Here is a 15,111-nt window from a genome sequence, read left to right as displayed (position 1 = left end):
GGGCTTCACGAATCATGTAATTCGCCCTGTGCCTACCGCAACACTTTATGAAGTGCAACGGCCGCAGTGATGTGTTGCACATAAGTAGTGGTATAGTAGTCGCGGGTAGGGGTAGTAGCCAGGTAGCGTGGCCGTAGTACAGGGCGGGCGGAAGCTGTGCCGCTGCCGCCCTGATGCAGTCTCCCCGCGCCCCGCGCGCGGCGCCCGGCCCGACCGCGGCGCGCCACGCGTGCGCGCTGCGCCCGCCGGCCGGCGAGCGACAGTTCACCGCCGCGAGCCGACCCGCACGCACGCGTCCATGCCTCCGCGCGGCACATAGACGATCGAACGCACATTTTAACCCAGTGACGAGAGGGCGACCTCTCTTTGACCAGCAAAATAGCTTCGCAAGTGGAAATGCCGTCGAGCCTCTTCGGCGAGCTCGGCTCGGTCGGCGGTGGCCTGGTAGAAGACCAGCGCGCCTTCCAACTCGCGCTGGAGCTGAGCCTCCTCAACCTGGGGGAGAGCCTGCCCACGGCGAACCCGCTGGCGAGCCCGCTGGGGTTCGCGCCGCCGCCTGACGACCGCGCCAAGAAGTCGCAGAACATGACCGAGTGCGTTCCTGTGCCGTCCTCGGAGCATGTCGCCGAGATCGTCGGCAGGCAAGGTACGTTAACAGCTGTTGAGACCCGGCGTCTCCACCCTTACGTAAGGGCGCACGTGCGTCGGCTTTTAGGTTATATTCGATCCTCCCCTAGCTCGAGAAATTCGCACTAATTCGCACCGAATTCACAATTCCTGTGCTTTGTAGGTAGTGTTTTGTTTACCTACCCCACGAGTGGATGTTCGTGCCTCCAGACCCGCTAAATGTGTCGATTAGTTGTTAAAAGTAGCTTTGGTGCTTGTGTTTCGGTTACTTTAATGTTTGTTAGTCGTAGCTTGAACGTAGGTTCTCGTAGGCGGTTTTATTCGTTCTACGAAAGCTCACCTGCTAAAGTGAGGCAGCCGCGAGACTAGGGGTAGAAAGGTTTCGCTGCATGTTTACCGTTGCTAGGCAGATGTAGCATGCCTTCGTGGTTAATCGCGCAATCAAAACTTGTCTAAAAACTTGTTCGAGTGGCAAAAAAACTCGGAATTAATTAAGGTTACCTACCCTTGGGCAAAAAATCGGGGGATGTTGTTTTTTCTGTTGTAAAACACCGACAAAGGCGTGGGTCGGTTTCCCAGGAATCGTAGAAATGTGCGCAAGATTGCATCTATTCTCCGATGTTTTTTAGATGGTAGAATGCAGATGGATCGGCTGTGGGTTGTTGGGATAGGCTCGGGCGGTGTTGGAACTAATCATTAACATCAACAGAGCTTGGTATCGCTTCGAACATTGTAGGCTTCTTGTTGTTATTTTCCGATTTTGTTACCTTAAATTTGTAAACAAACTTTTTGATGCATATTGTAGGTAGTTGTAGTGATATTAATTACTCTCTTTTCAATATTTTTTTAAAAGAGAGCTTTCTCTCTAATTATACCTATTCTAAATCTTAGTCTAATCTGTTATTTGCCACTAATTTAGTATCCTTAGTTACATGTTTGTTTCCTTCAATTTTGTCATAAGCATGTTATTCAGACGTTATTCAATGCATGCTGTAGGTAGATGTACAGTGAGCTGCAAAATTGCATGGAGAAATTATGAATGAATTCATTGATAAATTCGTCATGCACGTTTGCAGCTAGTACATAGAATAACATAAAAAAATCATCATGTGTGGTTGTACATAGTACTAACTCCGTATGCCTGTATAGTGTATGTATATTGTATATCTATATCTGCAGTTTTGTCTATCATTGGTACTTGGGTGTCGGCCTCAGGGATTATTTTATGAATTAAGGTACATTATTCACGTGCACAAGTTGCCTAAGATCTGTCGGTGGTGTAATTGGCCCGACACGAAATTAGTTTGCGACTAACATGCTATACAAGACAACCGGGGTTAGAACGGAGCTTTCCTACCTAGTTAGTTTAGGTACACTGGTAACCAATATCAAACTTAGGACAATTATGTACAGTCGAGTTCATAGGTAGGTTAATATTGGTACAATTTTTCGCCTTAATTCGTTGCACTATGGTAGAATAGAAAATGTGTACCTACATATGAGCTCGACTGTACAACAGTCCTCAATAAATATCGGAGCGGGCAATGTGCTCAGAAATATCTGGACAAGCACAATCGTATCGTAAGAAAATTCCTTAATTATTTATGAACACCTTGATTTCTCATTTTTAACCCCCGACGAAAAAACGACGGGGTGTTATAAGTTTGACGTGTCTGTCTGTCTGTCTGTCTGTCCGTCTGTCTGTCTGTCTGTCTGTCTGTCTGTCTGTCTGTCTGTCTGTGTGTGTGTCTGTCTGTGGCATCGTAGCTCCTGAATGGATGAACCGATTTCGATTTAGTTTTTTTTATTTGAAAGCTGTATTAGTCGGGAGTGTTCTTAGCCATGTTTCATGAAAATCGGTCCACAAGGTCGCGGTCGGGGGTTTTTTCAAAATTTTAATTTTGTGGTTAGGTTATTCAATAAGCTTTCTTTGAAGCACAATAAGGTAGAATGTAGCTTTTTTGAAGCTTTCTAACACATGATGGATCTAAGACCATGTAAACGTAAAATTTCCAATAGGTTACACAATGCTTAACAATGACTAGGTAGTACGAAACTAAAATAGGTAGTACTAGTACTAGTACCCACATAAAAGCTCACATCATGCTTCCCTCACTTAGGTACCTAGTACGTCTAAGTACCTACTTTAGGACAAAGTCGAACCCAATTCAAAATAAACATACAAAGCTTTCCACAATTCCCATGCCACACATACAAACCATACAATACAACCCTTCGTGCTTCCAGACCTGCCTACACACCAACATACATATAAGAAATACTATTGTTACCATTGCTACTATAATCATTGCTTACTGCATAAACCAATCTAATGACTAATATAATACATAATCACATTTCACTGGTAACGCCAGAAGCGATAGCTTTCTAGACGATTGGAATACGGCTTTAAATCAAGTACTGTATACTATATATGGCTTAAAGGCATTCTCTTATCATAACCGCTTACGCTCTTTTGTCGTTGAAGCTATGCACACAGACTTGCATCCAGACGTCGTAAAATGAGAGCAAAAAACCGGCCAAGCGCGAGCAGTGTTTATAATAATAATCTGATTATTACTCTGATATGGGTAAAACAGGGTGGCTAGCCGAATGGCACAATCGCTCACGAAACGCTCACGAAACGAAGCGCTAGTAGATATCTATCTCTATCGCGCTTGCGTATTGGCGCGACAGAGCCAGCGGCGTATCGCTTTCGTTTGGCGTCGGAGAAATGCCATTCGGCTACGGGGCCAGTACTTTTGCAGTGGCATTTGAAGGTCTTATTTTGAATGAAATTTGGGTAGATGCAAATTAAACAAATATATGTACATACTAGTTTTTGCCCGCGGCTTCGCTCGCTTTAGAAAGAGATAAAAAGTAGCCTATGTCACTCTCCATCCCTCCAACTATCTCCACTTAAAAAATCACGTCAATACGTCGCTCCGTTTTGCCGTGAAAGACGGACAAACAGACACACACACTTTCCCATTTATAATATTACCTCTACTGTATGGAAGTATGGATTCACGTTCTATCATAAGCAGGAAAGGGCATATACACGTACAGTCTAACCAAAAACCGTGTGTCATGTCTTTCAAATCAATGTGTGAGAAAACGGGACGACACTACAATGTTGCCACTTTTTACTTTCTTCTCTTTTTGTTCAGACTGTAGATGTACACATTGTAGACACACCTACACATATTATGTGTGTATGTTACACACCCTCATTGCCTTCCCCTTTGCGGCTATCAGCTAAAATGCCGGATCTCAAAATGGATTTACACTTTAAAGTTGCACTATAAAAATTATAAGACGAACCACACAAGACAAGAAAATGTAAACTTTCAAGTAACTGACCCTACCCCACACACCTAGCGTATACACAAAACTACATAACGTTCCCTATACTCAGTTACTCACCCTGTTACCCAGTATAACCTGACCCACATATGCATTAAAATAGTACTGAAACTGTCCCAGGTATATTGGTCGGCATTAGATGCACTTGGATAAGAAGAGTGCTGAATAGCAACTCCAGACAAGCCCTTTCATCCTGCCCTAAATATACATACCACTTACAACCATGTCGAACTACCGCGCCGCGCTCCACGCACCAATGTTTACGAAGACGCCGAAGCCGCTTAGTGTGACAAGGTATCACGGCAGGTCGTTATATTTAGGAGCCGTGTTTTGTTTTTCGAGCGCGTTATTAAATCAACGTTTCGCGAAAGTTCGTTTTGTGTTTTAGGGTTCTTTGAGAAATTCGGCCTTTGTTGTGTAATTCGCGGTTTATGCGATAAAGTATCGAACCAGAAAGTGACTTGCAACTCTTGTACTGTTAAGAAGGCATCCATTAGAGTAAACAAGACAGATAGCGTTCCTGCTGGATTTTGAAGTGTAGCCTTATTCTTATTGCGCAGAATTTATCAGTCTTATAGATAGATAGATAGTCTTATAGTTTGGTAGATAGGTACATTGCACAGGTACCTTATTTCCAGTCTTTTCTTGAAAATTCAGCACTGAGAAAGTTTTATAAACAAACTTCTAAAAATCATCATAGATGTGTTCAAATGTTTTACACTTACCTACATACTTATAATATATTTACAACATCCTATATACAAAGCAATTATACTTTATTTTTATCTTCCAACCGTTCAATTTCGCAAAAAGTTGTTCTATAATAATACAGATTTACGCTCAATGAGTACTTTGGGTTTATTTTCGTTCTATAGAATCTCAGGTAGCTCTGCCTTCGTTCCAAGAACATCGAAAAGCACTGCTTTTTTTGCAGTCGGTACAATGGGTAACTCAATACGCCCTTTTTGAGCTTTCACAGGATTTCTTTTCTACCTGTATTTTTGAGTACCTCTAAAGCTGTGAAGATTATTATGTTCAATCATTCATGGCACTAAAATTAAACACGCGTATGTTGTGCGCTCTCATTAATTTATTCAGAATCAGACATCATCATTCGCTTGCCCTTATCCCAATTATGTGTGGTCGGCGCAGCATGTCTTATTCCATGCGTCTATCATAAGAATAAAATAAGAATAGTTTATTGGTAATAAGAAATAATTACAATAAGGTATATTTTGTCCTGTGGCCCCACACTAGGCTAAGCCTGTCACGTGGCAGCCAAAATTAAATGAACATAAATACGTCATGTCATTTCTCGCACAGTCTATCCACCTATTCTTTTCACTTCAGAATCAGACATTTCAATATCAATACATAATTGTATGTATTGAAGTTTGTCCTACTTATCAAAAAGCACACATGCAAATTAGTTTGATAAACAGATTTAACAGATTACAAACTTTGCATAGGTTCGTAAACAGGCTAGGATTTATGCCTGAAATGGAAGGTACTCGAAAAGGGAAATCGCCTTTATAATGTGGGTGGTAACTGGTAACTTGGGAGTTGGTAAGGTACATAATTATAAGTATTTAATTTTAATAGCCCTTGTAGTTTTATTGTAATTTTAGTGCCCATTTCAATATCTCATTAAGTATACTTTAAATCCTCAATAAGGGATTCAGAGATATCCCCTTTAGATTTCTATTTATCTCTTATTAAATTGACAACAAACATCATCGATCTAAACTACCTAGATGCACCATCATGGCTTAGAATGTGTCCGCAGCAAATTGTGCTTGAAAATGTTCTAAGCACAATTGGGCGGTCAGTAGCGCTTCATCCGCCGTGTCGGCAACATGCCTAAGTGCTCCGTAAAAAAGTGCAAAAATAACACCTTATATACGTTAAAAAAGGATGACGTATCGTATTTCCGGTAAGTAATTGTTAATAATTTTATAATGTTATGCATTTGTGGCCAAAATAGCTTCCTAACTTACTAAAAACATTTATTTTCTACAATAATTAAAGTAAATTCCTTGATTTGGTCTTACGCAGTTTGTCTCTTTCTCTCGCGCTATACTAGTAATGAGCGGACGGCGACAAAAGATGGATGAAGTGGAACATAGTTAAAAATGGAATGATGGAGTCGCTAATTTATATTTTTTGGAAAAGAAGCCTATTTCATATTATTAGTGTATGTATTTATTTATTATTATGGACCAATAAGTCTGAAATAAATGATTTCAATTCAATAATATTAATACATATCTTATAAATTACTTTAATTATAAAAAGAAACAACCCGGGAATAGCAAATTCGTTTTTAAGTAATAAAAAAGGTTTTTATTCCAGATTCCCAAAACAAGACGTTGAAAGGGAAAAATGGCGCAAGATTATAGCTGAGGAGCGGAGAGAAGATTTACCCACACAAAGCTTTGAAAGAAATTACGTAGAATAATAAATTAATGTCATCATTCAATTCTTCTTTGTTTTAATAGCTACTTAATTCATATTCTCCAAGTGCACCATCCCTCACACACACCACATACAATCCCTCAACTGTTTACCTTCACATAATCGCTACACATACAATCACTACACGCACACACACACATATGTTATATATATTAGACGACCGGTCTGGCTCAGTCGGTAGTGACCCTGCCTGCTAAGCCGCGGTCCTGGGTTCGAATCCCGGTAAGGGCATTTATTTGTGTGATGAGCACAGATATTTGTTCCTGAGTCATGGATGTATCCTATGTATATAAGTATGTATTTATCTATTTAAGTATGTATATCGTCGTTTAGTACCCATAGTACAAGCTTTGCTTAGTTTGGGGCTAAGTTGATCTGAGTAAGGTGTCCCCAATATCTATTTATTTATTTATAAACATACATACACACACACACATATATATATATATATATTTTAAACAGTTTTTCGCAAAAATACAGCAAATTTCCTCATTCTCGTCTTTCATCTCATAGCGCGACTCCCATGATGCCTCTGTCCATCCTCGTTCCCAATTTAAAAATGGCGTTTAGATTGTTGCAGCGCGAACGAAATTAAACTTATGTTGGTTGCAATAAGACGTAGATTTGTTTAAAAATATGCACACCTGCGATCTGCGGTCATAAAATTTTATGGCTTTCGCGATGATCACATTCATTAATGTCATAACCGCCAATTGCTTGCATTTGAAATTGAACTCTAAGTACTAAGAAATAACGTTGTTTTTGTAAAAAAATTAAAGTAGTTTTTACTACATTGCGAAGTTTTCGTTTGTCAACTAGACGCACACATTTGCAACTAAGCGATCGGACACTTTTGAGTGTCGAATTTGTAGGCGATAGTGTATCTAGGGAAGTTTAAATCGATGACAAACATATTTATACGTACTTTTATACAACTTTTATGTGGTTCCCTTGTCCCGTTGTCCATCTCCTGTCCTATCAAGAAACAATACAGTCTCTAAAAATGTCAAATGGCTACAGTATTTCACCTACTTTATTTTGAATTTCTAATTTACGCAAGGAATATTCTGTGTTACCACACCACGTGTCGAGTACAGTTTGAAAACTCATTCATACATTTGTGAAAGCGCGTTTAGATATTACTAATTCTTGACGATTCCTAAAACGGGCCTAACAACGCACTTTATATGACATGAATAACAATATAACAACGCGATACGCTCAATTTCCGCCTTTATGCTTTAGATTGAAGGACTCAGTTTATTCAAATTCGGACATCATTTTCGTACTGGTGACATTCTGGTAGGTACACATAAACCTACTTCCAATGAATATTGCGAATATTGCCTTGTAGTAACCAAATTAAGGTAAGACCTGCAAAATATTCAAATTTCGTGAAGCTTTGTTGACTTGACTAGATGTGTGAGAGGCTTCGCCCGATTAGCTCTTTTATTTGTATTGTATGTTCATATTTTATGATATTTATTATCTATAGTTGAGAATATCTTCAAGTAACATATAAAAAACAAAAGACATATACATATTTCCTAATATATCCACAACATTTTCAAGCCCTATCTTGGGAAACTCATTCAACATTTCCCATTTCGAAGAATCTAACCAAAATGCTGTTCTCAAGATCTCTTATACTGGTCCTACAAGTGACACAATTGGCAAGAAGAACGACAGCCTTATTGAAACAAGCTATGTTTAAAATTCTCGCGTTTACGCGACGCGTCACGTCCGGTCCGACTATCGGTTTCGATGGCGATCGTCGATCTGACCTCCTGTCGGCCCCTCAGATCCTTTGATTTGTAGCACCAGCGTGTGCTTTGCATGTGTCAATTCCATAAACGATTTATCCTGTCGCGATTTACATGCGCGCAAGGTGTTTTACATGGAGCGTGTAGCTTTTAATGTTACATTTGCATCGATGCGTTTTGGGTTTAAAATGTTGCTTGAAAGACGTATGTTGTTGCGCGTACAGTTGAAGCGATGTTTTTATTAATGTAACGACATTTTTATACATGTTCGAGCTATCAGATCAGTCAGTCACAGCAGCACTCTGTTTACTTCTTTAATGTTTAGCTGACATCCCTTGAATCAACGGTAGTAGCTTTTAAGCAATAACATTCACTGGGTAGCTTCTCCCGTATTCCTACAACATTATCCACTTGATATTGTGTCTGCGGCTAGAGGCTCGAGCCATCCATCCCCGTCGTGACGAGCGGACCGGTTTCACATCAATGAGCCCCTCTCCCAGCCATCTTTTGATGTTCGGCCTTTTTATACACAATAACTCTCGATTTTGACGTTACCCAGCCGCGTAGCTATCTTCACTTGTACTTTTTCTATGTATTACATTTCAATTTCTTTAGCCTTCATGTCTTCTCCGGTGGCTACATATAAGGATTAATGTGAGTGAGTAATCGATGTAATTATCGATGAAACAGCAACATCGGAAGGTACGCGTGCGAGCGGAATGTACCAAGATCACAGCAGCAGCCGAGTGGTGGCAGAATGGGCAAGATTCGCAATAATCGCAATGTAGCTCGGTATGCGTTCCGGTCGACGCCTCCGACTCAGGGTCAAGGCTTCTGCACGCTGCTGCACCGCTAGTACTTTCGTCTTGCTCTTTCCCCGCTCACCGGAAGGCTAAAAGCGAAACTGATACTTACTAGCTCCTTTTCCCACGAAGCGCGGCCCATACGCCTTACTAGCCGTTGACCCCACACCGCCACGTAAAATCATAAGCGTCCCGGCTGAATTGGAACCAATAAATGTCAGCTTATTATTCGAACGATCGCTAAATTGGTTCTTAAGTGACCTGCTTTAACTTAACAAGATTACACAAATCTCCCTATCCGTTGACAATTTTTGAATGAAACTCCACTAAAAAATAAACGAGCATGTGTCCCGCGCTGAGACATCCCGAAATTCCAGGGCCGCGTTTTTTGTTAAACTTGACAGATGCATTCTGGGACGCCGCAAGCATCTTGCGTCCTTATCGCTCGAGAAAGGGATCTATGATATGTACTACGAGTACGACGAATTCGAGGGTTATTTTTGTGCTCCTTAGCATTTCCCCGTCCTTGTCGCTCGCGGTGGCGCCAGTGCGCGGGAAGAGGCCTGCCTTGTTGTTTGTATTGTGCGTCGCTCGGCATTCTCCACTGCTACTTTTTGTGATCTTGAACCAGTCGGTGCAGCGAGCTAGAAATCATTGCGCTGCGAAAGAAGCAGCGTGACGTCACGCGGCACCCCCACGTCTGCGAAACTTAGGGACCCTAATGAATGACTTCCTAATTGCCGAGCAGTACAAATAAACCCGTAATCCGGCGCGTCGAAAACTGCTGTTTAATTATAAACCTTGAGCTCTTTTGTTTCTGAGTTGCGAATCGAGTGTGCGGCGTCGCGACGCTTACCGCTTCACGGCTCGGACGCGCGGTTAGTTGTCGATCGAGGGACGATGTGAAAAGCGGTCTTATTTGGATATGTTTAGGTCACATTCTCGCTGTCGGGCAGATTTCAATAGGTTACTCGCTGGCGAGCGAGCAAGTCGATGTGCTTGCAGGCATGTTGACAATCCATCTCGGCTGTCAAGGCGATAGTTAGACACAGTCCCATTTCGATTACTGACTATAATAACCACCGCTCATTACTGCCCTCACCACAGAGGACTTCACTTACAGAGTCCCAGCTTTAAAGATAGAAGCTGCGCGTTCCCACAGTTGTATGGAGCTATTACTCTGTACCTTCAATATTCTGTACTATGCACGCAATTTGAGAGAGCAATTTAAATGTCGACTACATTACTGAACAAAAAAGCCGTTTCGTTTTCTTGTAAGGTTTAATGACAGGATACGGAGGAGGACGCAGATGTGCGAATGTATGAAAAACGGTTCCGTCCTAGCAACAGCACATGTGGGGCGTACGCATGTTTACGGCCGATTATGATATTGTTAACCTTTTTAACGATATTGGAATCAAGTCGACGGCAAACCATGTCAAACTGACATGAACAACCCTTTGAGTGCGTTTTTAAATTGCATCATTTGCATCCCTACTTCAAACAGGCAATGCAACAACATTTTAAACAAATGTATTAATTGCAGTTACGCAGGGAAGTGTATGAATGGGTACTTATAGAGTTAACTTCGAAGGTCCTTGTGCTCCCAAAACTACTAGTTCATAAAGATAAGATAAGATAAGATATCATTTATTGTATAATTATAGGTTTACATAATGGGTGATATTTTAGTAGGTATTTAGGTGGTATCACTATAATTCATCCTTTACTTCCCAGCATTTTATGCTGAATTGACATATATTCAAGGAAAATAAAAGTTAATTATAGATGATCTGTCCATCTGGCATGACATCGGCCTTGAACTCATTAAATTCGTCATTAGCATCCCACCATCTTACCACGTTGTTAGTTTGATATTTGTCATTTTATCATGCTGATACTTCAGGATATACCTATTATAAGTTAAATACTTCAGGATACACTTGTTTATAGGCTATACTAAACAAAGTTTTGTACAAAGTACAACAATACTTGCTGGCTTCCAAACTACCCTAAAACAGAAATGGTTGTTTAAAACATTCGTTATGAAATGTTCCATTAAGTTCTTAAGGCCCATTTCTTACCTCCCTTTTAAACGAATTTATTATGCAATAGTTAAAACGTACAAGAACGGTTTCGTTGGCATCTGCGCCAACGGGCGGGCCACCTGCCCCCAACCGACGTACGATTACGTTGGAAAACGTTACTAATGTCACTTGACATATCATTTATTGGTATTTTGTTGAAGTTTTGAAGGTTTTATTTGTATAAAACCGTTACACACAGAACGGTGGTAGGGTTTAGTCACCATAAAGTCCATAAACCTTATTCTTTTTTGGTCTTAGGACTCCTTTATGTCAGTAAGACCTTACTTTTATATTTCAAAAAGTCAATTTCCTTTTCTGATTAACGGACCTTAACAAAACAGGATTAAAGAGAATATAGCGTCTTATTTGCGAAACTATTTTCGTATTTAAATTCTCCAGACATTAAAACACTTGTCCTTTTTCGTTCTACACGTCTCAGTGGATTCCAATCTTTATAAGTATTGTTTAATTTACATGGCTGGCATTAACTTATTCACAGCACTAGTAAGTATTTCTCAGTACTTTCCTGATCTATGATTACTCACACTCGATATGGATCTAGGGGTCAAGTTATACTGGTGCAATGTATTGTAGTTTGTAGACGTTTTGTTTTTTTCCTGTCTTCACATACTGGCAGTATGATTGCTATATTAATACTTGCAAGGGACGCGCGAGTTGTAGCACAAATTACATTGCTGCGATCTGTATAAAACCTTTGATAAAAAGATTAAAGACAAATATTTGACGGTTATATTCAGGTGACACAAAATAGAGTAAATACTAATTACACCTAGTTATTAACGGAACAATTACGAGCTTTTAAAAATGTAAAGGGTATTTTGTCCCCCGCGGAATGCAGTATAATTCTTAATTCAAAAGGGCAAGGCGCATTCAAGTTGCAACCGTCGATACGCCATTCTTTCGTTCGTTGGCAGCTGCCGATGGCGTGTGAACGTGGAACCTGTGTGTAAGCGCGTTACGAACGTACACCTCTTATCTTTTATAATACCCTGGTGTCCCTGGTATTGAAGCGATAGTTTGTTTTATATTTTTCTATAAGAAACTTTGGTTTGGAACCATTGATATAGCGAAAAAAAGCTGTCAAATGCTAGTTTGGGAAGTAACCTACGGTTACTACAAAAAATGTACTTACAGAGAATTTGAATCTTGATTACTTAGCGTAAATAGGTACCTAATGCAGTAATGACCATATTACACTGCAAATTTAACTTATTTATTTATAATATTGTCTTCGGTTACCGCGATACTTAATTACTTACTCATGAAATAAAACTATGTAAACGGATTAAATCGCGTATAATGAATATTATTTATTTATCCTTGTAAAACGAGGACTGTTATAAATACACGAACGCCTACTTATCCCACCCACCTGTTCAGAAGTAAAGAAATACAACCCACATGCAAAATGCAATAAAAAGATATAAGTACTTATTTATTTGTTATCTATTGCGGTAAATTAGCTCAACTAAAATTAAACACGATTAGAATGAGGTTTTCCTCATACGCATAAATTTACTGAATGAAATAAAATAACATAAGGAAGTTGCTAGTACTTTGTTGTTGTAACTGAAAAAAATGTGTTAACTCGTGGTTAATGGTATTATTGTTTGTACAAAATAGTACAAATGTTAGTTTAATATACTTAGTTCAGTTATGGAACTGTTCAAAATGTCTTACCTTCATCAACTTTGTAACACACGCCATGGTTCTTATCGCTTCTATCACAATAAGCGGAAATATATAACACACATAATTACACTACATACTTAACTATGGCTCGGAGAATCGGCAACACAAAGAAACTTCAAGGACTCAATGAAAAAGCGTACAGAATTACCCGAAATTTAAAAAAAATGTTATCTCTCCCTTTGTTAAAAGTCCATTATTGTGAAATGCCTTAACACTTGCAACAAAAGCATCCAACTACTTAAAAATATTCCCAAAGCCATACGAATGTGACTCCTAAGCGACTGAATTAGAGTCTCCATAACTCATCTTATCTTTTACCGAATATAATGCTATAGAATTGAAAAGGTCTATAGTTGTTTTGCGATGCCATGCACATAATGCTTTTTGACTTGGCAGGGTGTTATAACTGTACCCGAAATCCGCGTGAAGGGCTGAGCTACCTGGACCCTTACCTGCTCTAATCAGGACTAATGGCGATAAATTAAATGTCTCGAACGGGATTTATGGATTCACTTCATTATTCTTGCATTTGCGGGCTTATCAGGTATCGAGTTGACAGAAAATGAGTTAAAAGAGTTGTCATTTAATTGGCTCGACTTTTAGTTGAAACATTTAAAATTTATTGGGTTTTAAGAACTTTTTAAGAGCCTTTCGTCTGAATACCATCAGAGTTAAGCGCTTAGTCCGGCTGGATTTGACACTGAAAGATGGACCTACCGCACATCTGTCGTAAAATGATCATGGGAACGCCATCTTCAGAGCAACGAGACTGTAATCAAGGGCCTTACGATCACGGAGGCCTTTGTCTATCAAGACAATAACCTCAAAAATAGTGGTCTGGGCGGTCGCTGAACCTGCAACCCTCTGCACGCGACACGAATGTCATCGGTGTAGAGTTTCGCAGGCTCCGCGTAGTGGGTGGCTGATACCCGATCCATGGAAACGTTTCAATAGCGCTCAAGAAAAACGGTTAAGAAACGCCCGGTTTTTTCGCTCGGTGTCGTGTTGCCTTTAGATTTTCGTATGCTGGCGCATTATTTCGCGTCGTTAATTGTGTGCTTTTTGCGCGAGCCACCTGCTGGCGTAATTAAACATAGTCGAAGAAGTCCGGTATTGTCGCTACACGCTCACCTTCGATCAGATATTTATAGATGGCCAGTCTTCGAGTACTAGTTGTCACATTGCTGGTGTAAGGTTTATAGTGTAGGGCAAGGATGATTTATAAGGATTTACAATCTTCAACTAAGAATCGTACCTTGATTTTTTAGCGCCACCTATTAAATACTACCATAACTACATTGATGAGGCCTACTTTTTTTTTTCAAAATGTGTATTGACGTGATATCATGATATTAAAATAAAGAAATATGTCATTTGTTCTTATAAAAAATAAGAACATGCAAAAATATTTGGGGAAAATATCATTTTTGCCACTCCAAGGCTGCAAAACAGCGCCATTTAGTTTTAAGCCTAAAAGGCCAATACATTTCAGGGGTGCGCACATCAGAACAATAATAATATGGTGTGGTATGGTGGTATACAACGTTGTAAATGTAGTAATATTGAGGTAAGTCCTCTAACCCCCCAATGTTATTCTAAGAAGCCAGTGCTTTACGTACGGCATTATTTAAAGCAGATCGCCTATATATTAGTGCCTACTTGAAAAATAAATATTTCATTTTCATTTTTTTTTTTTCAAACAATGCATCCTAAAACAACGGATCGCTTTTGCAAACGAAATGAAACGTTTTGTATCGCAAAATGTGCCACAGTTTAGCGTGTCGGGGATAACGGATGACGGCCGTCCGAGACGTCCCGAATCTTGTCGAGTGCAGGCATTAAGTGCGCTTATCTCTCGACAAGCTTTGATCTCGCTCTTCCAGCTTACGTTTGTAATTGTAACCTCCATCCCAACTAATCTGCATTGTTAGTGTCGGTGTCGGCTTTAAATCGCGCAATCAACGGAGACATTTTTTCAATTACTCGCAGCGGTCTAAATTACAGACCGGCGTGCGTGCGCTCAACTTTTGCTTATTTCCTTAATAACGAGCGAAATAAAGGCGAACTTCGTGCCCCAGGTGTCAATTGCAATGTAAAGCAGCCAAATTACACACAAAACGGTTCGCTTTAAAAATTATCTTATTGATCCATCAAGCGTTTGTAATTTGCGAAATTCGAGACTGAAGGATTTACAGAAATGAGAATGTTCCTTTGCACATTTCATTATGAAAATGTGATCGTTACAGATTTGATCGCTCAAGATAATGTAGCCAGACA

General features: G+C 39.9%; 1 protein-coding gene across 1 annotated transcript in view; it reads left to right on the top strand.

The window, feature by feature from the left end:
* Positions 1-281: 281 nt before the first annotated feature.
* LOC125234157 (RNA-binding protein MEX3D) overlaps positions 282-15,111 on the top strand; it is a 67,822-nt gene continuing 52,992 nt past the window's right edge. Inside the window, exon 1 of the mRNA XM_048140360.1 lies at positions 282-646. Coding sequence (XP_047996317.1) covers positions 397-646 — 250 coding nt within the window. The 5' untranslated portion in view covers positions 282-396. The remainder of the gene's footprint in view (positions 647-15,111) is intronic.

This window comes from Leguminivora glycinivorella, chromosome 15 (genome assembly GCF_023078275.1).
Source record: "Leguminivora glycinivorella isolate SPB_JAAS2020 chromosome 15, LegGlyc_1.1, whole genome shotgun sequence".
Classification (NCBI taxonomy): Eukaryota; Metazoa; Arthropoda; class Insecta; order Lepidoptera; family Tortricidae; genus Leguminivora; species Leguminivora glycinivorella.
The sequence above is the reverse complement of the archived record's forward strand: the minus strand, read 5'-3'. Positions and strand labels throughout refer to the sequence as shown.